Consider the following 27,213-nt stretch of genomic DNA (forward strand, 5'->3'; position numbering starts at 1 on the left):
TGCATTCAGCTCTATTCCTAGGAATCCTCCCGTCTTTCAGGACTTCAGAGTCAATGTTTTATCTTATTGGTGGGGTTTATGGTAAAGCTTATCAGAGACTGTCTGGGGGAGGGAGAAAGAGCATTGTTCATGTAAAATAAAGCTAAAATTTTTGCTGTAGATTTGACCTTATAACATGGGCACATGGGTGGATAGAATTCCTTGGATTCAACAGACCAGTGATTGTGCAGGTGGCTCCGGCCCTAAAAATGCTAAAAGTCTTTTTCCTTCAGGTCTCTTGGTTTGCAAGAATTTTTTACTAACCAAAATGAATGTATTAAATAATAACTTAATTTCCTGTTTTTATTAATCAACAGTACAAAAGTGCCAATTAGAATTCCTGGTCAGGGGTGCCTGGCTGGCTCAGTCGGAGGAGCATTCAACTCTTGATCTCGGGGTTGTGAGTTCGAGCCTCATGCTGGGTGTAGAGGTTACTAAGAAAAGTAATTTAATCCTTTTTAAAAATTTTTAAAAATTACAATTCCTGGTCAAAATTAAGTAATCAGGCGTATCACTTTAATTTGATGGTGTTCTGGCAAAGCAATCTGATAGCAAAGTTTTGTTGGCTAAGTGTAGGATTTCCTTTAGGCTTTTTCAAATAGCAAACACAGATCATAGTTCTCTTTTTTGCAGGGTCCAAGGGACTCGGATTGGGAGTACTTGTAAAGCGAGTCAAAAGAAAAGCCGTGAATAGATTTAGGCGAAAGAGATTATGCCACTGGCCTCAGCAACTTGGTATACTCACTAAATTATCAGGAAGCTTTTCAGATTGTATGTTATTCTTTTTTTTTTTTAAGGATTAATTTTTTTTTAATCATAGATAAATAGAGCCAAGACTAAGAGAAGTGTACACTTTTAATCTCAGAAAGCATTGGTTTCTGTTTTAATTGAAGTAATCAACATGCAATGTTATAGGAGTTTCAGGTGTACAATACTGATTCAACAGTTCTATACGTTACTCAGTGCTCACCCCGATAAGTGCAGTCACCATCTGTCACCATATAATGTTATTACGGTATTGACTGTATTCCCTGTGTATACTTTTAATCTGTGACTTATTTTATAACTTGAAGTTTGTACCTCTTAATCCCCTTTATCTATGTCGCCCATCCCCCATCCACCTCCCCTCTGGGAACTACTAGTTCTCTGTATTTAAGAGTTTGTTTGTTCCTTTGTGTTTAGATTCCACATCAGTGAAATCCTATGGTATTTCTCTTTCTCTGACTTATTTCACTTAGCATTATACCTTCTGGGTCCATCTATGTTGTCCCAAATGCCAAGATCTCATTCTTTTTTATGGCTGAATAATATTCCACTGTGTGTGTGTGTGTGTGTGTGTGTGTGTGTGTGTGTGTGCGTGTGCGTATACCACATCTTCATTATCCATTCATCTATTGGTGGACACTTGGGTTGCTTCCATGCCTTGGCTATTGTAAATAGTGCTGCAATAAACACAGGGTGCATATCTTTTCACTTTCTTTGGGTAAATATCCAGCAGTGGAATTACTGGATCACATGGTATTTCTATTTTTAGTTTTTTGAGGAACCTCCATACTGTTTTCCAGAGTGGCTGCACCAGTTTGCATTCCCACCGACAGTGTACGAAGGCTCCCTTTCCTCCACAACCTCACCAACACTTGTTGTTGGTGAGGTTGTCTTTTTGATTTTAGCCATTCTGACAGGTGTGAGGTGATATCTCACTGTGGTTTTGATTTGCATTTCCCTGATGATCAGTGATGTTGAGCATCTTTTCATGTGTCTATTGTCCATGTTTTGCTTGTGTGGAAAAATGGCTATTTAGATCCTCTGCCCATTTTTCAGGTTTTTTCTTTGTTTTGTTTTTTATTTTAGATATTAACCCCTTATTGGCTCTATCATTTGTAAATATCTTCAGTAGGCTGCCTTTTTGTTTTGTTGATGGTTTCCTTTGCTGTACAGCTTTTTATTTTGATGAAGCCCCAATAGTTTATTTTTGCTTTTGTTTCCATTGCCTGAGGAGACGTACCCATAAATATGTTGCTAAGGCTGACATCCCAAGAGATTATGGCCTATGTTTTCTTTCAGGAGTTTTATGGTTTCATGTCTCACATTTACATCTTTGATCCATTTGAGTTAATTTTGCATATCCTGTGAGAAAGTGGTCCAGTTTTCCCAACACCATTTATTGAAGAGACTTTTTCCTGTAAGTTCTTGTTGCCTTTGTCATAGATTAATTGACCATATAAGTAAGGGCTTATTTCTGGGCTCTCTACCCTCTTCCATGTCTGCTACTTTTCTATCTCAAACATCTCCTTCATCCATCATTTTAAGCCAAATATAGTCTGTTCTACAACAAATGTTTTACAATCAGTAAATAGGCAAACAAATACAGAATAATATGGAAGTTTTCCTGGTTCCCAATCAAGGAGAGCCAGAATATTGGGAGCAGAAAAACTCCTTGGCCATTTGAGCTCAACTTTTAGAGAAGTAAAAATGAGTGCCGGTATTTGGGGCTCCTTTACCAAAATATAGTCCTTCTCATTTGGACGTTTAGATTGGTCTCAATTTTTCACTTTTGCAGACCTCCTCTAATCCTTATACAGTAATCTTTGTGAATCTGTGCTTTGTGAAGTATGCCTACAGGATGAATTTCTAGAAGTGGCCTGGTAGATAGGAAACAGCAAACTTTAGAACAAAGACCAAGGTCTGGTCACTGACGAGGCTGAGTCCCAGTGCTTGCTATTTCAGACACAGGGTTTCTTAGGGATGAATGGTCTATTATGTCAGTTCCCATCCTAAAGGGAGATTCAAAGAGCCTTTGGCCCCAAGTACGTATGGCCTCGAAGAACTGGAGTAGGAAGTGAAGAACAAAGGTATGGAAAGAGACTGACCCGAGCATGGCTTTAAAAATGAGCTGGAGAAAACAACAATCTTCATGGCCACAGATGCACTCACTGTCTTTACCATCTGTGAATCTGAACGATGCAAGACATTCCAAAATGCTTTCTCCTTTATTAAGTAAAAATAAAGCTGGCCTCTTAACTGCTTACCAAATTCCAAAACGCTTGACTTTCGGAAAACAGGCATTTAATGTTTTATAGCCACACAGCACTTCAGAATTTCACGCCCATTACCAACCATACTGAGGTGAGCAGGGCCATCCATGTCCTTGTTGTACACCTAAGGGAACAGGCTCCCAGGGGGCAGCCTTGCCAAACGTAAACAGCTAAGCAGAGGTAGAACCAACGTCTGAGCACAGCTCCTGTCAGCCTGTGAACACAGGGGGAGGGACTAACTGGTTTTCTCTAACCGGTCTCCGAAGTTTCGCAGCGCCTCCTTCCGGCGCCAGGTCCTTCAGGTTGCCACATTAAGCTGGAAAATATAAATCAACGCAAGGCCGAAGAGCTGCCATTTCCCATCCCTCCCCCGCCTTTACCTCAGTTTCCATAGTGGGTGATGGCTATTCCCTACCCGGTGATTTAAAATGGGATAGGAAGGCATATGAAGATGGTGTCAGTCTTCAACTGTTCCACTCTCCTCCAATGAAGTTTAAGAGAATAGGTGGTCCTATCTGTGCGTGCGCTCTCCGCTCCAGTGTGGTCCTGTTGTACTGGCTCATGACGAGGGACAACAAAGCATTCAGAAATGTTTGATAGCCATCTTATGTCTATTATAATAAAAGGAGAGGGCTTTTATTTGGTATCTCTTTAAAATTTAATTTTTCTAATTCATTTTTATTATATTTACTATAGTATCTACCTACAGTGGGTGGAAATTAAAAAAACCAGTCCTCTGGCAAAAGTCCTTTGAGATTTGCTGTATTAGCGTGTGAGCCTTCAAAATCACACAAGGCTCCTCGTGGGAGCAGAACTGTACAGAAGAGCTTAGGATAAGTAGCTAAGGCAACTTTTCTGGGCCACCATGAAAAGATTGATACAGATTTATAACTTAGATTCAGACCATTTTTTAAAAATTTCCATGGAAAGGAAGATGCAGTATCTTGATCAAGAGGGCAAAACAAACACAAAGATGTTATGGTATTTGAGGGCTTACAAGCTCCATTTTTCTTAGAAAAAGGGAGAAATACAGAAACCTTTTGAAGTTACTTCACAGTCATCTTATGAATGCTTAAAAGGGTCTCTTTTAAAAAATTGAAAGCCTTTCTCCTCAGGAAAACACTACTTAGGTATTACTTATGGTGGTTCCAAAAGACCCATATCAACTTAAGTCTCTTATGAAGGGAAGCTCCTTGGGCACATTTTAGGATTGGGGATTAGTTCCAGGAAGTTCAAACATGTTATTTGTAAAACGTAATCGATTCACTGATCCATCAGTTTTTCCCCTCAGGAAAGAACGCTGATGGAGTAAGGACAAGACTTTCACTGGGAGTGGAGTCCAGAGCTCCTGGGGGGAGGCAGGGGCAGGTGGGGCGAGGTGTAAACACATCTGGTCCGAATGGACAGAGGTCATTCACGGGGAGGAAGAGACCAAAAGGGGGCCCGAGGAAGCCCTAGAGATACATTCTGCTCTCAGGCCTTCAGCTGGTACCTTCTAGGAAGCTCTCAAACTGCTCTGACCTGTTTTGGTCAGACCCGGGCATACATGACAGTGAGATACTTGATTTGCTGAGACAAGCGCCCACGTTGGCAGCTCTAGGAGGAGGGGCTCCCCCTGCAGGCCCGTCCTCTGTTCCACTTGCTTACGGGGTGAGTGCGCTCCTGTAGGAATGCTGACTCACGAGTGTTCAAATATTCTTACGCAATCTTTTTAACAAATAGTGGAATGAGACACGTTGATTAAAGGTTATTAAGAGTTCAGAGAATATCTGGAATTTTTAACCATATGCTTTATTTGCTGTCAACATCAAAGGAATATTTAAAAAAGTTGAATTCAAACCCATAAATTAGTAACATTTCAACTGCATAAAAAAAGTTGTTTTACATCTCCCCATACTATATACCCTGTAACTGTACATAAGCGTCTGCATTTCAAAGCACTTGGCACTTATAAAGTGAAAGGTTTCAAAATGCTAGGTAAACATTTGCCTTTTTTTTTTTTTTTTTTTAAACAATACTCCTTTGGAAAATTTCTCTTCCTTGTGCTTATAGTTCTTCTCAAGTCAGTTTCTGGAAACTTCTCTGGAAAAAAATAATCTAGAAACCGTTCTGGAAACAACTCATAGTAGGCAAGGGCTAAGTGCAGACATAAGCAGCTCCATTTTATAAACAAAGTTTCGACCTTCCATTTTATTCCACTGAACTTCTTTGAATGGTCCACGAAGATGATTCCATTTGCTATCTTGTAAAACATCACTTTTTGGAAGATCTTTACACTGGTTACGGGGAAACTGAACCATGATCTTGCTGCCACTCTCAGGGCCATTACGAACTGTGGAGCAAAACCAAAATATCAATAGTCAATTTCCAAACTAGAAAACAAGGGTCCCACAACTTTCATTCTACCATGAATACAAAAACCTTGTCTACCAACTTGAAATCTCTTGTTTAAAAGTGCTTGTCACTTTTAATATGCTAACCGCCCTCCCCCCAAAACCCAAAAAGCTTGCTTATTTACATGGTATAAATATTCATGAATTATTTGTACCATAAAAATGCAGCAAGATGAATTCTGGCTTAGGAAAGTCAAATGTCCTATCTATTTTCAGAAAACCAATTTATTTTTTTCTAGAACATCTGATACACACCTAATATATAATGAAACTCAAACATTTGGCATCAGGACCAGGAGAGATGAAGACAAGATTATTCTGAATTAAGAACTTCAGGTTTTAATGAGGCTTCATCACTCAGCAAAGAAGAAATGGGTTTCGAAACTCTTATCAGTAAAGACCTAGCAATGACCAAGCCTGCAGATTCACAAGCTATGATTCTGTGGGAAAAATTTTCTAATTACTCTTTCAAATATTTAGAGCAGGTATTAGAAAAGACCACACTAAAGCCATAAGTTTTCATTTTCAACTAGGTATCATCTTCAACTAGATAATACGTGTGTTTATTAAAGTGCCCGAGTCAGAATGAGTGTTTAAAAATCACCTCTCCTCTCTGTTCCATCCCTTTACATCTTTGGGATCAGATGTGACTCTGGCCTGTTTGAGCAGTACATTTTCCAAAAGCATTTATCCATCAAAGGTTCTGAACTGCAGGGTAACAATGATGAAAGAAGTTTTCAGAGCTCTTAGGAAAATGTGTCACCAAACAAAACATTTTTTATGATCACTAGAAAGAATTAATAATCTGTTGCTCTGAATAAGAGCCGTGATCAGATAAATGTTCAGCGTTAACTCCTATATGAACTCGCTGCAGAGAGAAATTACTCTGAAGTACATCTGACTAGTACAGGTGAACATTAAGGCCAAACTCCCAAAGATCTCTTCCCATTCAGGGCAGTGGCCAGTACCTGAAATAGCATAGTCACCGCTCGGGGAGGCCACGGTGATGGCGGACGCGTTGCCAATGCTCTCTATGGGCCCAAGTCCCACATGATTACTGAAGCTGAGCACCTGCCAGCCCATGACCTTGGCGAGCTGCTGAACTGCATGCACCTGATGCTGTGACATCTGTAAATGAAAAAGGCAACTTTACGCATAATCACCATGGAGATTTACTTTGCAGATTTACTTTGCAGACATCATGATTGTAAACTTTCCTTGGGGTGCTCACTGCCTCACACGGGAATCCTCCTCTGTGACTACTGGGGGGAGGATCCCACCTTCCACTGCAGAGGCTAAAATAGCCTGAGACTCAGCTTCCATGCCCACTGGCAGCTGAAGCACGGGAACAGGACCTAAACTTGGCCAAGTGGAGACTCCCACCTGGATCACCAAATGTGGAGCAACATGCAAAGCAGCAGGGGGTGGATATCTTCCAAATCCACTCGCCATCCTACTCGGCCCAGGGAGGATCACCCATATGGTTCCATCATCTGGCTTCAGGTGGGGTTCAGATAACGGGAGCCACCCGGGTAATGGGGAGCCAGAAGGATGACGAGGAAGAGAGTAAGATCGGGGCATTTATTCGCCCAGTACCCTCCCCTGTGAGGTTGTATCCTTTGACAGAAGGCAACTGGTTTTCTCCAAGTGGCCTGTTCCACAGGACTCTCTCCTTCAGGGTACCCATAAGCCCTCCCCTTATCTCTCTGGCCTAGGACTGGTGACCACTAAGCCCCCCAGGCCTGGTTACCTGGTTATTACTAGCACTAGGTTACCACGCTCTCCCTGGTGTTCTCCAACACCCACACTTTTGTAAATCCTTAGTAAAATGACTGAGCGTGCCACGTACTTCCTGTTAAGATCCGGATCGATATACTGGGGCCCTCTGGAGTGCATTCTGCCACTAGTGAGGAAGGCAGGAGTGTCAGGGTCTGCAAGCCTTCCCATCGATTCCCACCAGCCTTCCAATATATTTCTATGTATGTATGCTTATGGTGACCAAAGTCATTTTAGATGTAACCAACCAAGAGCTGCCATACCTCACAAAACGCATTTTATTTACTTGGCACCAAAGAAGCAAGTCAGTATAAAAGATTATTGCTTCTAGGATGGAAAGCATCCGTATTTTTTTTTTAATTTTATGTGAAAGATAAATGTATTTTGTGAAAGGCATATTAGCATTTCTAAACCTATTCTTTCTCCCACAACTCCGTTTTTCATTGGATCATAACTCCCTGAAGAACACAGGAAAAATACTGTTCTTAATTTTATAGAACAGGAAAGAGAGGTCCAGAAATTTGTCCAGTGTCACAAAGCAAATGTGTGGTAGAACTGGAACTAGAACCCAGCACTTTCCATGCTGTCCCTTAATATTGAAGAACTCTTTCTTAGGGCTTAAGTAGAATATTCCACTATTACGGTTTTCTATCGGTTCCCCCTTCCCTGGTTTTCTGGGGTTAATATTTCTTTACTTTTATGTGGTCCCAAAGGGGTTGTAAACCTTGGCAAACATGAGAAATAAGAAGTTTGTAATCCCAGAGCTGGTCCTTCATCTTTTTTTTTTTAAGATTTTATTTGAGAGAGAGAAAAGACAGAGAGAGCATGAGGGGGGGAGGGTCAGGGGGAGAAGCAGACTCCCTGCTGAGCAAGGACCCCGATGTGGGACTCGATCCCAGGACTCCAGGATCATGACCTGAGCCGAAGACAGTCACTTGACCAACTGAGCCACCCAGGTGCCCCTGGTCCTTCATCTTAAACTAACTGGAAATAAACCTAGGCCAGTTCATCAACATTTTCAGTTAACCCATAAGTTGTAGAATGTGCACTAGAAATTAAATAAGTGGCAGAAAAAACTGGCTTTCTTTTTATAACAATATACTGGAACTACTTCTTACTCACTTTGTTCTTTAAGCTGTTACTAGAGGAAGAGGCTCAGGATTTGACGTCTGCAACCCTTACCTGGGACAGAAGGAAATCCTGGAGCTCCTGCTCCTGATGAGACAGTGTAATCACTCTTCCATCCCTGTGTACAACTCGGATCTGCTCAACTCCGATATTCAACTGCAGCTGGATGGACCTTTATAGACACACATACTAAAAGTCAGAAATGTTCAAAATTACCTTATACAGTGCCCCAAACATTAAACCTTAACATCAAAGAAACAAAATACCAATTTGGATAACCTGCCCTAACACCCACAGGGAAGAGGGGTTTTCTTGGGTTCAACCTAACCATCAGACTCCTACCCGACTCTCCCAGGCCACACTGAGTACCAGTCTGCTCAGAAGGCTGCACGCGAGGAAGCACAGCTTTCCAGCCAACCACCATCCACTGCTCCTCTTCTCGGGCAGTCCTTCTGCAGGGAGTCTGCTTCTCCCTCTGCCTCTGCTCCCCCCTCCCCCGGCTCATGCTTCTCTCGGTCTCGCTCTCAAGGAAAGGGAAAGGAAAGGAAATGCTTGCTCCTGGGAAGTTCTAAGAGAATTACTTTCAACTTTAAGTAGCATAAGTTGACCCCAGCTATAAAGGATGAGGAAAGGGGGGGTATTCTACCACTTCCTTTCCCTCCTGCTGCTATCAAGGCTACATTTATCACTAACTCTTCTTCACCGAAGTTTACAACCCCTGGGTCCTGTAACCATAACCTCACATTTGTTTGGTCTTAGTTCTAAATGTAAATAGCTTAACGCTGATATTTTTTTCTTTTCCACTCCTTTGTGTTCACTCTTTCTCTTAACATCTTATTATGGACATTTTTAAACACAAACACAAGTATATAGTACTATAGATTCTATATATATATATAGTTATATAAAAATATTATCATGAAAGTCAGTGACACCATCACCCAGCCCTAACAGTTAAAATACGTGCCAAACTTGTTTTATCTTACTCAGCAGCTACTCTCTGACCACACACCAAGTCACCCCAATTATTTTCTTGTTTCTTTAGGTATAGGGGCAGAAAACCATGATCCACCTTCACCTCACTATCTTTCCCTGGAAACAAGACTGATTTCCATTGTATATTCTTTTATCTTCTATATTCAATCTTTTAAATCATGCTCATTGACTATTTTTTGTTTTTAAAAAAGTGAACTAAAGCCTTGATATTAAAAAAGAGCAATTTAAGGATATTATACTCCCCTACACCTGAAGGTGGTGATTTTGCTCCCAGTGTGTTTTGCTCACTGGAGAGACCACTGTGGCTAGTTAGGTCTGCCTGAAATAAGCAACTAAAGTTTGAAAAATAACAGGCACTCGTGGACCTTGATAAATGTTTGCTAGGGGCTCACTCACACTGACCTGGGGAAGGGCACTCAACTGTATCCTGCCAGTTGTCAAATTTCAACAAGGCTCAAATGGAGGCCAAAAATGCCTTTCATGGCTACTTGCTAATTTTATTAACTTCGTTTATTCCCTCCAGTTTTTTTTCCCCTCCAATTTTATTGAGATATAACTGACATATATCATCGATTAGTTTAAGGTATACAGCATAATGATTTGGTAAGTGCATATATTGTGAAATGATCATCACAGTATGTTCAGTTAATACCCACCACCTCACATGCTACCCATTTTTCTTCCTGTGATAAGAACTTTTAAGATCTACTCTCTTAGCTACTTTCAAATATACAACCCAGTATTATTAACTGTAGTCACCGTGCTGTACCTCGCACCCCAGAACCGTATGTTATAACTGGAAGTCTGTACCTTTTGAACACCTTTACCCATTTGGCCTCCTACCTATCCCCCTCCCCCACTACCGCTGGCAACCACCAGTTTGTTCTCTGTACATTAGCTTGTGATTTGTGGATGTAAATCAGGAAGAATGCTTCTCTGTGAACAGTGGGGTCAAAAGTCATTTCACCCCCTTGATGGACACAGCTCCCAGCCCCATTTTAAGGGCATAATCACGAACTGGATTCGACTAAGTTTAGGCCCACGCCATGAGAGAGCTACAAAACTTAGGCTGTTTCAGGCACAATATGGAGAGTATAGGCTCTAATATAAATGTCCCCGCTCACTTCAAATACCCCAGACTCACCTCCACAGCCTCCAGGCAGCAGCTGAAGCAGATCAGTCTGAGGTGTGGTAGCCTCTCCCTCAATGAGGAGGTTCATTTTTTTTTTTTGTAACCACAACTCAAACCCGTCACATTTACCTAACGGAGACTATTTCAGAGCTTCTTACCTCTCATCCTTACACTCTACAGTTGATGTCATTTATCAGAATGTTATGCCACTGTAGCAAATAAAATCCAAAAATCTCTATGTAATCACTCAACAAACATCAATACATAAAAAGCAACTTTAACATTTTAAATGAATAACTTATTTTTGATACTTACTTGCATATCTGTTCATAACCTTGTGATGTGATTAAAACCTTCACACTGGATTCATAAACATCATTAATATTTGACCAGTGAGCCTGTATCTGAGGGTCCTCGATGCGACTTGCTAAGCTGTCAATGGTTGCAGCAGTTCTTTTAAAGAAAAGAAGTCGACATTTTCAAAAAGTCATCATATAAAAGAGTAAGATTATATATCACTTATCAACATTATGGCTATGTGAAAAGAGAGGACTACTTTTCAGAAGGACCACATCTGAAAAGCCAAGACTTTTTTTGAAAAGGGTCAGATGAGGTGACAAGAGCCTCCTCAGGCCGACGGCGTGCGGGTGCCCGGCGCCACACTACGACACACGCTCACTCACAGGCTTACTGCCTCTGAACTCCCATTTGTTTTCCCAGGAAAGCTTGTCAAAACACAAGGAAGAAGGGTACTTTTTCGGGTACAAACCTCAGCTCTGAAAAGAGTATAAATCACTCACAAATGGCAGTCCTTGGTCCCCAGTAACACGGGACACGCCCACAGCTGAGGCCCATTACTGTCACGGAATAACAACCATTTTCTTGAGAAGCCAGAGAGACTCTGCACAACGAAAACTTTACACTCCAAGAAAGATAAATATGATATATACACATGAGAGATAGGATTCAAGTCCTCATTATGCACCAAAGACTGGAATAAGTGCTTTCATGAGTGCTATCATTTCATCTCATTAACAACCCTGTCAAATACATACCATTATTACCCCTATTTTTCAGTCTAGCAATGCTCAGTAATTTGCCTAAGGTTACCCACCCGTGAGCTGGGGCACAAAACCGGTAGCCTACCAGAGCCAAAAACCCGGGAGTGTAACCCTAGAGCCAGTAATCCTTCCTTTTTATATACACTAATCAACAGCCACTGCCCAGAAAAAGCATAAATCATGAAAGTTAACCAAACTATTGGAGGTCCTCGGTTTCCAGTTCTCTGATTCTAGCACCTGATTGGGAAAAGAAGGAAAAGGCCAGAAGAAATGCAAACAGCCATTGAGGACAAGGGGCATTTACATAAATAGGCTTGGGATTTGCGCTTTTACTGCGTCTGCTCTGGTATTGGTTTCTTTCAACCTCTTAACTTTTCCTTTTCCATGACTTGTTTCCTCGAAAGTGCTTCAGAAATTCCTACAGCAGACAGATATGTAGAGGAGAGCGTTCATCTTAGTATTAGGTTTCAACAAACTGGAAATAAAAACTATCTGGCAATTGAGAATTGATGAAAGAAATAAGGGAATATTCACATAATGGGATATTCCATAGCTATTAAAATATCTCTGAAAAACATCTAATGAAAAATGAAAAAACTTACAATATTAAGTGAAGGCAGGGTGGATTAGAGTTTTTTTTTTTTTTTTAAAGATACACACACCCTGGTGCACATACATCAAAACAGACGAGCATGTTAATAGTTGGTCTTGCTATGTATGCTATTTATACAGATGAGGCTGATACACTGGAACATTATTTTTATAACTGGGGAAAACAGGAACATTTTACAAGCTTTGCTGCTTCCAAGACTGTAACTAATACTCTGAAATGTATAATGGTTCTAAAAATAGCGACTTCCATGCCCCTGACTTTTGGTTAAAGGTTTCTATAATTGAAATGCACAAGTGAAGGTAACAACAGTAACCTACCATATTTGATTGTTTATAAGGAACTTCTGCATACATTATTTAATTTGATCCTAAGACCAGACTCCTGTATCCCTAACTGACAGAGAAATAGGTGGAGGGCCAAAGACATGGAAACCGAAGTTAGTTAGCAGGTGACTGAGCCCTGGCTTAGACACATTTTTTACCCCAAACGCATCATGCTGTCTTCACTAACATGTCTTCCTAATTCATTTTACTAAAAGCTGCAGACATAAGTTTCCACTCAAAGACTACAAACTAATGTGCCATTAAGACCATGACTTGTGTTAGCAGGAAAAAATGAAAATCAAAAATAAACTATCACCCAGAGCAGAGTGAGCCCACTCTCGAAAATTCTGAAAGTACGAACAGCCCTCTTCACCAAGGACCAAAAATAAAATACAAGAGCACCTCCAGCACTTGAAAAAGATACACTGAGGTCCAATCATGCTAAGTTCTTTCGTAAATAATATGTACAGAAGCGAGACGAGCATGAGCTTGGGAGCTACACAGACCTGGGCGTATGGCCTGATTTTGCTACTCTTCAGCTGTCTAACTTTGAGCGAGCTACACAACTTCTCTAGGCTTCAACCTTCCCATCAGTGAAAATGGGTTCACACCACCTACGCCAGAGAAGAAGAGCTAGAAAAGTCAACATATGGGAAAGTGCCTTCTAAAGTCTTAAAAAGTGGATCAGCCAAAAAATAGCGGAAAGCTTCAAGAAAAGATTAAAACCAGTTAAGGAACAAGTTTCTGGTGGATGGGTCACTGAAGAAGGTGAGGAGTTCTAGGGCACATTCCTAGTGAGGTGTCTTTCAAAACTGTAGCCAGTGTTAGAAACCATCTGGAAGGTGACATGGGCCCTGGAGCTAAGTCTTCCCCAAACCTGACAGGACCATCCCCAGCTGTAAACGCTCGCCCTGCAGCCATCCTCCTCTCCCTGGGAAAGGTGAGCACACGCCAAAACTAACGTGTACAATGTCACTAATAAAGGGTTTTCTTTTCCAAGAAAACCAGTTACTTTGTTCATCCTTACCTGCTCCTCAGGAAAATATGCTTTGCTTGTTTAATTATTTTTTCCAGAAGCCCTTCACTGGATTGTAGTGAACTGATTTCATTCTTATCGAAAGCTTGAGGGCCTGAAAGTCTCATTCTCTTGTGACCAAAAGGTGCACTTGCTGGATGAGGCATCATGATGGAACTCAAGGTCTGTTTATGAAACTGTAACAAGAATAGCCATTTTTTAATTAATTTTTTATTGAAGTATAATTGACTTATATTAGTTTAAGGCACACAACATCATGATTTGATGTTTGTATATACGGTAAAATGATTCCTCCCAAGTCTAACTAACATCTGTCACCATAAAGTCACAAATTTAAAAAAAATTATTTTAAAAAACAACTAATACTTACATATTAAAAACAGGGGAGGCTGGAATACATACTTCTATTAAGTTTCTCAGGGGATTCTTTTGAAATTAGCCTAAACTGTGAACCTGCACTCTGGAAACACAGTTCTAGACAACCTGTAAGCAGAATATGTCCTGAAATAACTTGATTATCCTGTTTACAGGCTCTGGCAAGACATCTTCCCCTCCCCATCACACTATCAGAATCACTCTTCCGTCTGCACCCTGCATGCTTTTCTTACGCACCTGTATATAACTTGTGGTATATTTCTACCACTATAAGCTATGCTTGGGACAGAGACTGATAATCCTGATTATCTGTGTATTCCCCCAGCATAGAGCAAAGATCTTTCACACCACAGACAATGAATGTCACAGAGAGGAGCTTGTGCACATTCACTGCACTGGACATGCTTACTACAATGGAAGAAGAAACATTTTACTCCTTACCTCTCTAATTAGTAGATGCAAATTATGCTCTAAGACATAAAGATGGTCCTCCGGACTTTGCTTCTCAGTAGCAGATTTTTGGGATTTCTTATCATTTGAGGAATGGCATAAAGAAATCAATAACTGCAAGCCTATTTATAAAAAAAAGAAGTAGAACAGATGCAAATCACCTAAGACATGGACAAGCACAATTGTCTTCCTAAAGTATAATCAGAGCCCATTCTCAAAAGATCCATTCTAAACCTGAAGGTCAGGCTTCGTGATTAACATTTTCAGACCAAAATGACTATTCATGAGTATGACAAACTATCACTTATTTTAACCATTCAAATTCTATTGACCTACAATGTGGCTGTTGACCTTAAGGTGGGGTTAAAGACAGGTGAACAGAAGCTGTATGTTAACTAATTAGTTTCTTCTTGCCTTTTAATTAAAGAAAGCAAAACAAAACACAACACCATTTTTGAGAAAAACAAAAAAACAGAGCTGGTATCTGGTCTTACTGATGAGAAGACAGATACTCTTCCTTGCTGCCATGAAAACCAGGATGGAATTTTTCACTTCTAAAAACCCATTCCTTTGATAAGACCCCAGAAGATACATCTCAGAATTTATATAAAAAACAAGAGCACAGCTAATTACAGACTGAGTTCCAAGGCAGGTCTGACTGCTCTAGAGTAATATAATTAAAATCCCAATTTCCACAAATTTAGGAGTATTATGGGTATTCAATAACCACTAACATCTCATTTAGACAGTAAGATAGGGTCCCTGAAAAATCTTCCACAAATGGTGTTAGCACAGACACCTCAAAGCTTCTGCTGCTAAATAACAGCACTGCTGGTACAAATGTTTAATATATACTGTTTAAAATCCAGCAGTTACACTACTTAGGACACAGGACGGAATCAGCAATGTGGTTTGCCCTACATGCTTTATGAGCTACCATTATGGATAGCAGGCCACCTCTTTGCTCTTACTGTTCCAACACAGCCAAATATGTAGTTAACCCCTCTGTTCTGTTCCCCAGACCACAAAGTCCTGTTTATAAACTCGAGGGGGTTGGCTGCTCTTACTTGGAAAGGGCTGAGAGATAATCTGGTTTTTCACCACAATGTGAGGGATCTGTGACTTAATTTGAACAGCTTCCCGAGAGAGCTGTGCAAAAATTTCTTTACACAAGAGAACGTTTTGTGCTGCTTCTAATTTCGTCTGCCAATGTGGGGAACCTGAAAGACAGGGGACATAAGTATATATCAATTATCTGACTGTATTATGTATGAATTAGCTTAAATGGTGATCTGGATACATATAACGAAAGTTCAGAAAACATTATAATTAGAGCATATCCTTTCCAAAATATAAAAATTTTCCTGCCTTTTACACAGAGAAAACTGGTGAAGAAGTTCAGTCTTAAAAAAGACTGCACAGCTATTCACTAATGGTTAATGAACAAATTATAAATAATAAATTTCCAATTGTTCTTAGTCCAAAGTACCTATTTTCCTCTCTACATTTATCATCAGTTTATTTGGGAATGTAAGCTTAGACAGAACCACAAGTTAGAGGGCAGAACATAACTACACCTGGTTTGGATTTGGGCAAAGGTCGTTTGAAGAGGTTGACTGTGCCCAGATCACCTATGTCTGGAGCCTGTTTCTGAATTGAAACCTATAGGACAATAAAAACATGAAAAGGTGTTAGCAAATTAACTTCTGGGCTAAGTAATAAGAAATTACTTAAAGTACTTGACAAATACCTTGATATAGGCAGACCCCTCTAAATCGCTAGGAATTTGAACATCAAGGGGACAGTAATCTTCAGGTATCTTCTTATCCAGATCAATATCTGTATTCTTTATTACTTCAAATGTACCATGATGGGGAAAGAGAGATCCTAATGGGGTATTAAAAATAGGAAAATAAGAACAGTTAACACATTAATTTAACATACATTAAGTATATAATATTTCACTATTACATCACTGAATCATAAATTAAACTCCCATCCAAAATGTGCTTTGGGGGGAATGGGGTAAGGGTAGTAAGCAAAGGGAATAAAGGAAGCAGGAAAAAAAGTTATTTACCTTAAAAAAAAAAAGACTTCTTGGTCTAATGGTATCATTATACTATGAACTCCATGGGCCATCAAACTGTTTTGTTCCAATGATATTTGGCTGATAAAATTGATGAAATGGATGTACTTCTAGAAAGTACTTCCTCAGATTTAAGCCTGAGAGTTTAAACACTTCTGGAGATAAGTTTCTGTAATAAGGCTGCATTTGAAGTACTCTGAATCCAGCCAGAAGAACAAAAGGATGCCACCTTTTTTTCAACCAGTTCCTAGATTTTTATGTGATAACCTTTTGTGTAATTCAGACCTCTGAGTAAGTTGTTCTGGGCTGCTGAATTATGTGAGGAGTAGGTGGTTATATGTACCTGCTGTTTTGTAACACAGGAAGATGTTCAAGATCTTGCAGTTAAAAACAGAACGTAGGGGCACCTGGGTGGCTCAGTTGATTAAGCGTCTGCCTTCAGCTCAGGTCATGATCTCAGGGTCCTGGAATCAAGCCCCGCATCAAGCTCCCTGCTCAGCGGGAAGCCTGCTTCTCCCTCTTCCCCCCATCTCTGCTCATGCTGTCTCTCTCTCTCAAATAAATAAATAAAATCTTTTTTTTAAAAAAAAGTTAAAAATAAAACTACCCTAAGATCCAGCAATTGCACTACTAGGTATTTACCCAAAGGATACAAAAATACGGATCTGAAGGGGTGCATGCCCCCTGATGTTTATGGCAGCATTATGAACAACAGCTGAACTATGGAAAGAGCCCAAATGTCCATCAACTGACGAATGAATAAAGAAGGTGTGTGTGTGTGTGTGTGTGTGTGTAACAATATTATTCAGCTATCAAAAAGAATGAAATCTTGCCATTTGTAATGAAGTGGATGGAACTAGAGTGCATTATGCTAAGCCAAATAAGCTGGTCAGAGAAAGACAAATACCACAGGATTTCACTCATGTGAAATTTAAGAAACAAAACAGATGAACATATAGGACAGGGGGAAAAAAGAGAGGGAACTAAACCGTAAGAGACTCTTAATGATAGAGGGCTGATGAAGGAGGTGGGTGAGGGATGGGCTAGGTAGGTGATGGGTATTGAGGGCACTTGTTTTTTTGTTTGTTTTAAAAAGCATCTTTAAAAAGCATGAGGTATAACTGTTGTACCAAAAGCCATGCATATTTAACATGTGCAATTTGATGAGTTTGGAAATATGCAAACATTCATATTACCACCAGCACAATCAAGGTAACAGACATATCCAACACCTCCAAAGTTTCCTTGTGTCCTTTTGTGAGTTAATTTTTGTTTTTGTTTTGTGGTAAGAACATTTAACCTAAGATCTACCCTCTTAACAAATTTTGAAGTGCATCATGCTATACTGTTAACTATAAGCACTGTGCTGTATAGCAGATCTCTAGAACTTGTTCATCTTGCTTAACTGAAACTCTACAGCCACTGAACATCTCCCCATTTCCCCTAGTCCACAGTTGAGGGCACTTGTTATGATGAGCGAGCACTGGGTATTATATGTAAGTGATGAATCACTGAATCCTACTCCTGAAACCAATATTGCACTGTATGTTAACTAACTAGAATTAAATAAAAATTTAGAAAAAAAAATCAGTATAAAAATAAATATGTAAATACAGGGTGCCTAGGTGGCTCAGTCAGTTAAGTGTCTGCCTTCAGCTCACATCATGATCTCAGGGACCGGGGATCGAGTACTATGCTGGGCTCCCTGCTCAGTGGGGAGTCTGCTTCTCCCTCTCTCTCTCTGACCCTCTTCCCTGCTCGTGCTCTCTCTCGCCCTCTATCTCAAATAAATAAAATTAAAAGTAAATAAATAAACTTTCTGCTAAAAGTACCTATGTAAATAATTTAGATTCAATTATGTAAATATATTTATATAAGGCAATGTTAAAAGTAATTTTAGCTTATCAGGTTTATGGGTACAGAAATTAAAGCTTCAAAATGTAACATATAACTGAGAAGCAATATATTACAGACTATGTAACATTACAGTCAATCCTGTATTGTTTTTTGACAAACGATAGTCTAAAAGCATAGTTTTTAACGGTGATCTATACCTGCACTTCTGTAGCTCAGATCTCCAAGAATCTTATCCCCAACTTTTCTGAGTTTCCAGTGTTGCCGTAATCTCAAAAGCTCAGAGTTGAAGTCTCTTTGCAGCTTATTTTCTTGGTTTTCAGTAACTGATTTGGTCAGTCTTTCTGCCCCTTTCAACAGGATCTGTGCTGCTCCAGCGAGCGACTTCTTTTTCGATATCAACTGCAGTGTCTGTGGATTCTATCAAAAACAGTAGTGTAGTTCTGTATTTTTAAATGATTTCAACATTCTCTTAATAATAAAATACCTACTCAAAAGAAAATTAAGAAATTAAAGAAAAGCAGGTAACACTGTTTTTTGAAAAATAACCTTAACCTACTTCTCTGGTCAACTCCAATAAACTTACGTTAAACCACAAACACCACACTGGACTACAAATCAGAACCTACCCCAACTCTGCCCAGCTTAGATGAGGTTCCCCTCTCACACTGTGCGCATGCCCACCCCCACCCATGTGTATACCCTTTGTGGCGCTCATTATACTTCTGACGAAAGTCTGTAATCCCTGCTTGAAGGTCATCCACATGATGGTTAAACCTACTATGTCCACAGACCCTAGAACAATGCCCACACATAATACTTGATTTCTGGGATAAATAAATGACCCCAATGAGTCCAGCTATAAAATTATCTTATATCATGGCAAGCTACTAATGTGCCTTTGGAAAAAAGACTGAAGCACACAGCATTAAAATTAATGCACTTCACCACAGGCTGATTTTTGGAAAACTGATGAGAAATCATAATCTATACATTATATAAACATAAATATCCATAATCCCCAACAATCTGTGTACTCTAGTCACCAGATACACTTCTAAAAAGACAAATTTAATACGAGAAAGTCTTCTGACTGCATGAGTCAAAATCACAAAGTCTCATAAAATGTCACAATAATCTTCTGACCATATCAGGGGACCTAATTCTAAGTTTTTGGCGAGCTCAGGAAATTCCTGGAGACCCGTGGGTGGGCAGAGCACACGAAGGTGGCAAGGGCTGTGGGCTAGGAATAAGGTGACGAGAGTTCTTGTCTTGGCTCTCTAACTACTGGCTTTACTGCCTCTGGACACATCACACAACTCTTTGGGCCTCAGTTTTCTCTCCATAAAACGAAGGAACCAGACTGAATGGTCTCTAAGAAGTCTTCCAGCACAGTGTTTCTAGATTCTGAAACTATTACCACATGAGTAATTATATTCAATTCACTTCACTTACAAAAGGGTAAAAACAACCATTACTTCCTCTCCTTGCCACTAACTTGGTCATGGACCTGATGCTCGTTTTCCTCAAGAACCTCCTAAGTGAAATCCCTGGTCTCAGGCTTTTCATTCACCAATTCCTCCTTCTGTTGTCTCTCTTTCATCTTCTAATGTTCAAAAACTGAACATGCTCTTCATCAAACTTCAACAATTTTACCTAGCTTTCAGTAGCTTCCATAATTTGGCCTAATTTTTCTAACCAGGCCCTAAAAAGAGGTTGAAGGGAAAAACGGAGACTTCAAGAAAATCACTTGTTGAAGGACCCAGGGCTGGTGAGGGCAGAGGCAGGATTTGAACCCAGGTCGGTCTGACTCCAAAGCCATATTTACCATCACGTTTTTGTGTAACACACTACAGATCAATGATCCAGGCTGTAAGAATTTGTTAAGATCTCGGAAACTTTAGGGGCACCTGGGTGGCTCAGTCAGTTGAGCAGCTGACTCTTAGTTTTGCCTTACGTCGTGATCTCAGGGTAATGAGATCAAGCCCCACGACAGGCTCCATGCTCAGCATGGAGTCTGCTTGTCCCTCTCCCTCTGCTCCTCCCCGAGCTCCTGCTCTCAATCTCTCTAAAATAGATAAATAAATCTTAAAAAAAAAAAAAAGATCTGGGATACTTTAAAGTACTACATTACTAATGAAACTTAACTCTTCTGAGGGTCACAGGGCCATTAATAAAATAATAAATAAAGGAGATGCTGTTTTATGCCTTTGCTTTGAACCGGTTAGTCTTTAAATCTTTGTCTGGACTTAATTTTGCATGAAAGGAAAAGGAGACAGTAGGCACACAGCCTGAGAAGTGATCCTGGGACTTAATAAAATGGTACCATTATTCAACTGAAGCCCACACATACCTGTTTTGGAGGAAGTGCATCCTGAGAGACCGGATCAAGCGTCATAAATTTTTTATCCCTAACAATACTGAGGACATCATAGAGAACACACATCTCTGTCAGGGCACTTCTCAAATTGTTCCTCACTGAGTCCCAAGGCCAAAGGGAAGGTTGAAATTTTACCAACCCTAAAAAAAAAAAGAAAAAAAGAAATTCACAGGTATTAGCTACACTGGCTAGAAGACAAATCTCATTTAGATGTTGCAAGTACTAAAAGAAGAAACAATGACTTTCTATTTCAAATCATTTCCTGTTTTATCCCATTCTGTCCACCCTTTCTTGAATCTCTGTAAATATTTAAGTTAGCATTCCTACAATGGCAAAACAAATATGGTATCTAATTTCCACAGCTTAAATCTAACATTCCAACATTATAGGTAAGCATTTCAGTATTTTTTAAATTTATGCAAATAACATTTTTCTTCCAGCTTTTAAAACCTGAGTAATTGGAATTTCCAAAATACATTAAAGTACAAAAATAAAAATGACCTGTAACAGCAGCATTCAAATATTAAACAATGTTAACATGCCTTCCAACCTCTTAAATCATTTCGTTAATTTTCACCAATACATGTTCACTGTATAGAGTTCAAATAGAGTCACAGAGTAAAAAAGTAAAACTTTTCCTTTATTCCCCACCCCCAATTTTCTCCTCTTAATATATGTTTTTCAATACATTTACTTCTGTTCTTCTATTACTTGCTTTTTTCTCCAATTATTATATCCTAGAGATACTTCCATGCCAGCACATATAAATCTATTTCATTCTTTAACACTGTTTGACATTCTGGAGCATGTATGTACAATAAGTTTAACCATTCCTACTTAATGGACATTGGTTTCACTAACGCTAGTAGTGGTAAACACGTTGAACACACATCTGTGTACGTGTATAACTTTTTGTGTAGGTTAAATTCCTAGCTGTCATTTAGTGGGTCAAAGGAAATGCACATTTAATACTTTTGACACATATTGAACAGCTAAACTGTCTTCCAAAAAGGTTTTACCAATCCACATTCCCAACACGGATATTAAGTCTTTTAAGTTGCTGCCAATGTTATGCACGAGAATAGTGTTTTAATCTGCCTCTTCCTACTAGTAACATCTGAAGTCTTTTTCAGTGAGCTGTTTATACCTTCCGGCTATTTTTCCAGTGAGTCGTCTTTTTCCCCCCCAGTTTGCCGGGAATCTTTCAACATCAGGGATTGCAACCACTGTGTCCTATATGCTGCCAATACTTTTCCCAGTCTCTCATTATTTTCTTACTTTATTCGTGGCATCTTTTTCCATTATTATTTTAAAATTTTATGTAATTAATCTCTCTCTGGCTTTATAATTTCTATGTTTCCTCTCTTGCTTAAGGTCTCTTCTGCTCCCAGAGTTCTTTATTTATAATTTCCTTCCAATCTTTATTTTATTCTCTTCATTGGCATTTCAATCATTGCGGGAGTAATCCGAAGTGTGAAGTACGAGATAGTATTTATTTTTTATTTCCTAATGGACCCCAACTGTCCTAACACCACTGGCTCAAAAATCCATCTTTAAATTCCTATTTACACAGGGTCTGTCGCACATACCCAAATCAAGAATTGTATTTTTTATCCCTGACAATATTGAGAATCCAAAACCCACTCATACTTTTTCTACTATTCTTTCCTAACTAGTCTCCCTCCTTTCAGTTTTGCTTTCCCTGTAACCCACTTGCTACATAGGATCCTGAGTAATCTTTTTAACATACAATCACCTGTCTACTTAAAATCCTTCCAAAAGCTATCAGTTGTTCTTCTAATAAAACCCAAACGCTTATCTTGGCCTACTGGCTCGGCATGATTTGGCCCCCGCCCACCTCTTAGACCTTACCTCATAGTCCGGTCAATACAGACCTCCCTCTTTTCAGCAGGTGTTATTAGCATCATCCCCATTGCACAGGGAAGCAAAGTAACTCGGACAGTAAGTGGCACATCAGCGATATGAACCGCAGGCCTCTTAACCAAATGTGCCACATTACAGACTTCATCAGTGACAGTGTCTCAAATGCTCCAACTCAAGAAACCGTGCAGAAGGATAAGGAGTATTAAGAGGCAGGCAGCGCCCTAAATTGTCCAGTTGTGAAAAGACCCCAGTGAGCACGATCACTATGCCGCACGGGTGTTTTCAAAGTTCGCCCACGCACCGCATCTCGCCCAGCGCGGGAGAGCGGGAGTGGCAATACCTGGGTGGGTACCCGGGCCCTCAGACCAGCCGTCAGACTCGAGCTGCACACACGGGCCTTACCTTCCTCATCGTCCTGGTCCGCGCTGGACCCGGCGCCCGCCCAGTCCTGCGCGTCGCCCTCGGCCCCCGCCGCCTCCTCCTCCTCGGAGCCCGAACCCTGGCTGAAGTCGATCCGCTGGGCCAGGCGCGCCAGGTTCTGCGACATGGACAGCGGCTGCAGGTACGTCTCAGTGCCATCCAGGCCCACCTCCTGGACCTGCTTCTCGCAGGCCGACTCGATGCTGATCCGCACAGCGCGCACTCCAGACATGCTGGCGGCGTCGGGAGGATCCCCTGCGCAAGCCAAAACCCGAGGTGGGAAGCAGAGGCGCCTCCGAGGAGAGCCCGCAAAAGCCGGGAACCGCGGTGCCTCCGCTCACCTCGGAATACCAAACCCTGCGGCGGGGCTGGACACAAAGCCGAGGACCAAGCGACTTTCCCAGAATGCACTGCAGTTCCCTGCCCCGGCTCGGAGTCTCCCGGAAGCCAACTGGCAGGCGCCGGCGCTCAGGGCTTCCGGGGGAGCGCTTCCGGTTTTCCTAGCGCTGCGTCGGGAAAAACTTCCTGGTCCGTAGGAGGCGTGGCCAGCAGTGGGAGGGAGGAAGAGGGGGAGGGATCCCCGTGCAGAGGGCGTGGATTGGCTGGTCCGTGGGGTCCGTCTGCATTTTAAGGGATTAACTTGCTTGTAGTTGGAGTATGGAAAGCTGAAGACGGCGAAAAGTAGGGAAAAGGAAGTGAATGGGTCCCCTGGGTCTTAGCAATGAGAGGTCCTCTGACAATGTTGAGATTCGAGGGTGTACACCTAAAGAAACATGTCTGCAGAGTTATAAAATAAGGACGTAATTTGAGGAAAAACATAAATCGTGCTTATCATTACTGCATAATTGGCGTTATCTGTTTTCCTGTTAAGTTGTAACCTCCTGGACAGCGACTATCTCCGGGAAGCATAATAGAAACTGGCACGTAATACGAGCTTAATTTTTATTTCATGCCTCAGTAACTAATAAGTAAATACTTTAAAAGATTAAGAAGAAATAGTGTAACTTCAGTCTGAGTCCCCAAGAGTATGTCATTAGTATTAATTCCACAGAGGAGGATAGATTATTTTATATTACAAAACTCTAAGGAATTATGTATATATCATTTTTTAAAAAGATTTATTTATTTATTTGAGGGGAGAGAGAGAGAGAGAGAGCATGAGCTGGGTGGAGCAGCAGAGGGAGATGGAGAAGCAGACTCCCTGGTGAGTAGGGAGCCTGATGCGGGGCTGGATTACAGGACCCTGAAATCGACCTGAGCCAAAGGCAGACCTTTAACGGGCTGAGCCACCCATTTATCATTGATGAGGGATAGAAGTAGAAAAATGTTTACCATCAGCCCAAAAGGCTGACCTAGAGCCTGCATAGCTTTGATAAGGATCAAACAGGTGCTGGCTACTACATTCTTTTTTTTTTCTTAATCTATTCTTTTTTAAATTTTATTATGTTATGTTAATCACCATACATCATTAGTTTTTGAGGTAGTGTTCCATGATTCATTGTTTACGTATAACACCCAGAGCTCCATTCAATAGTGCCCTCCTTAATACCCATCACCAGGCTAACCCATCCCCCCACCCCCTCCTACATTCTTAAAGGGTCTCATTGACTGCCTTTACATCTCACCCATAGTTAATATGGAGCTGATTGATAAGCACCAGAGAAATCTTGCAAACGTAGTTTTACAAGTAGAAATTTGAAGACATTTATGATCTAATACTCCTGCATGTCCCCTCCCCCTTGAGCACTAAGTTTAGAACCACCGGCTTCACACAGCAGAAGTGCAGCTCCTGCCCACAGGTCCTGTCCCTGTACTATAAAAAATCACCTTTTTGCAGAGAAAATGTCTCAAGAATTCTTGCTTTCTCTTTCTTTCTTTCTTTCTCTCTTTCTTTGAGACAGAGAGTGTGGGGGGGAGGGGCAGAGAAAGAGAGAGAGAGAGGGAGAAAATCTTAAGCAGACTCCATGCTTAGTAAGGAGCCTGAGGTAGGGCTCTCATGACCCTGAGTTCATGACCTGAGCCGAAATCAAGAATCAGACGCTTAACTGAGTCACCCAGGTGCCCCTCAAGACTTCTTTTCTGATCATTTGTGGCCCCACATCAGTCATGAGTCTTTTCAAGTTTTGTACTGACCAAGATATTATTTAAGTTTTTGAATTACTTTCCTAAGGTATTTAGGAAAATAGGATTGTGCTGGTGTCAGCCTCTACCAAAACAATGTGTTGGGAATGTGAATTTTCCAAGAGAGACCTATTTTTTGGCAAGCTCAACAGGGATTCTTTTGCACAATCATGTTTGAGAACCACTGTATTCTTTAAGTTTGTAAAAGGTTTTAACACATTAAAATCTGATTAGTATTTATCGTTGGCTCTATCTGAGCCCATCACTATGCTAAGTGTTTTAATCGTATTTCTTATTTTATCTTTTTAAGGTTCTCGTCCTTCTGCATTTTGGCCCTGGCATCTGCTATCTCATCTGGGTTAGGGCACACACCTGAGAATTAGAATCTAGGCTGGGCTCAGCTGGTGGGTTCTACTTCACGATCTAGGGCTACAGGTCATTCAGATAACTCTGTACCATGTGTCTCTCGACTAGCAAGCTGTTCAGGGTATGTTCTTATGGTAATGGCAGAGGTACAAGAGGGAAACTTTGCCTGCATTACATGTCCGACATCCACATGGCCCATGACCGAGCCTAAAAGTCAAGGATGGGAGAGAGGACACTTTTCAGTTGGAGGAACTGCAGAGTTGCAGGGAAAGGGGTGTGGATAAAGGGAGGAACAAGGCCAACAATCTGTCACATATGGAAAATAATCCAGTTACGTTCCCCCATCTCACACCATAAATAAAAATTCCAATTGAATTAAAGATCTAAGTATAAAAAACAGAGTGAAGTCTTCTGCAGACTCAGATATATCTGAGACTAAGTCCTGTTTAAAGGGAAGTGTTCTATGAAAATTATTTGTCAGATTTTTAGGGTTCATGGAGCTCAAGTCTTCCTAAGGGAAGAAATGAACCCCCCTACCATCTTTCAAGGCTGAGGAGACAGAGATCTGCTAGGATCTCAATTAAAACTCCAAGGAACATACGGAATAACAGGCTCTAAGTAGAGGTGGCCTGAGTCTTATTTAAAATGCGACCCTAACCCAAACCAGCTCAATCTCTGATTACACTGAGGAAATCAGTCTCTCACTTTATCTACCTTACAAAAGAAAGGTAGAAACCCTCATCAGTGGAAGATACCTAGACACACAATATCCAGCATATAATGGTAGTAGTAGTTGTAGACATGTAAAAAGGCAGGCAAGAGTGACTGATAATCTAAACCTAAAACAACAGGGACGTATCCATGGATGATCAAAACATTGGAGATGGTAGGCAAGAACTTTAAAATAACGGATCAATGTTAGATGAAAATGGATGAAAGGCTTTCAACAGAAACTGGAAATGATTTTCTATTCTATTGGGTCTGATTGTCCATCACTGTACCAAAACCACACTCTTACTTTAATAAGTTTATAAATTTTGGTATCTATATATCAAATACCCCTGACCTTGCTGTCTTGATAAATCTTTGTTTAATCTTGGCCCTTTGCTATCCCATATTTTAGAATCAACTTGTTCTATGAAAAGCCCTACTAGAATTAGACTGGCATGGAATTGACAAGAAATGCTTCTGATGCTTCTATGATATTGTATTTTCCTAGATATATTTATTTTGCATGTTTTTAGGTTAACAGTTTTGTAATTTTCTCCATGATGACTATATATAATCTTTGTTAAAGTACTTTTGATAACATTGTAATTGATATCCTTTTCAAATTTATATTTTTAACTATTTCTTAGTGGTATGAAGAAATGCAACTTATTATTATACATAGACTTTATATTTTAGAATCTTCTTGAACTCAGTCTAATAATTCCACTATAAACTCTCTTGGGTTTTTTAAAGAATCAATCATGTTTTCTGCCAAAATTCCTCCCTTTTCAGTTGTTATTCTTTCTTGCTTGCTTTTCCTGGCTAGAACCTCCAATTGTTGATGATATTAGGCATACTTGTCACATTTCTTTTTTTAAAATATTTTATTTAAGTAATCTGTATACCCAACAAGGGGCTCGAATTTACAACCCCAAGATCAAGAGTCACAAGCTCTATCAACTGAGCCAGCCAGGTACCCCATCATATTTCTAATTTTAAAGTGAATATGGCATTAACATATAACTTTATAAATA

At 40.3% G+C, this 27,213-nt stretch overlaps 1 protein-coding gene across 2 annotated transcripts; it reads right to left on the minus strand.

Annotated features, from left to right (window-relative positions):
• Window positions 1–4,844: 4,844 nt before the first annotated feature.
• On the minus strand, window positions 4,845–23,416 carry MED17 (mediator complex subunit 17). 2 transcript variants are annotated; one of them, XR_003517578.1, is made up of 13 exons: window positions 22,964–23,416; window positions 20,651–20,817; window positions 18,498–18,717; window positions 16,108–16,244; window positions 15,935–16,019; window positions 15,425–15,577; window positions 14,349–14,479; window positions 13,524–13,708; window positions 10,815–10,952; window positions 8,426–8,543; window positions 6,436–6,595; window positions 6,072–6,175; window positions 5,273–5,406 (listed from the first exon to the last, which is right to left on the minus strand). XR_003517578.1 is itself a non-coding variant. In XM_027580765.1 (12 exons), the coding sequence occupies exons 1-12, from the start codon at window positions 23,211–23,213 to the stop codon at window positions 5,195–5,197; spliced, it is 1,956 nt and encodes a 651-aa protein (XP_027436566.1). In that variant the 5' UTR covers window positions 23,214–23,416; the 3' UTR covers window positions 4,845–5,194. The 2 variants fall into 2 exon arrangements, 1 of the variants encoding a protein (XP_027436566.1); XM_027580765.1 differs by lacking the exon at window positions 6,072–6,175 and having other exon boundaries at window positions 4,845–5,406.
• Window positions 23,417–27,213: the final 3,797 nt, after the last annotated feature.

This window comes from Zalophus californianus, chromosome 11 (assembly GCF_009762305.2).
Source record: "Zalophus californianus isolate mZalCal1 chromosome 11, mZalCal1.pri.v2, whole genome shotgun sequence".
In the NCBI taxonomy this organism is placed as follows: Eukaryota; Metazoa; Chordata; class Mammalia; order Carnivora; family Otariidae; genus Zalophus; species Zalophus californianus.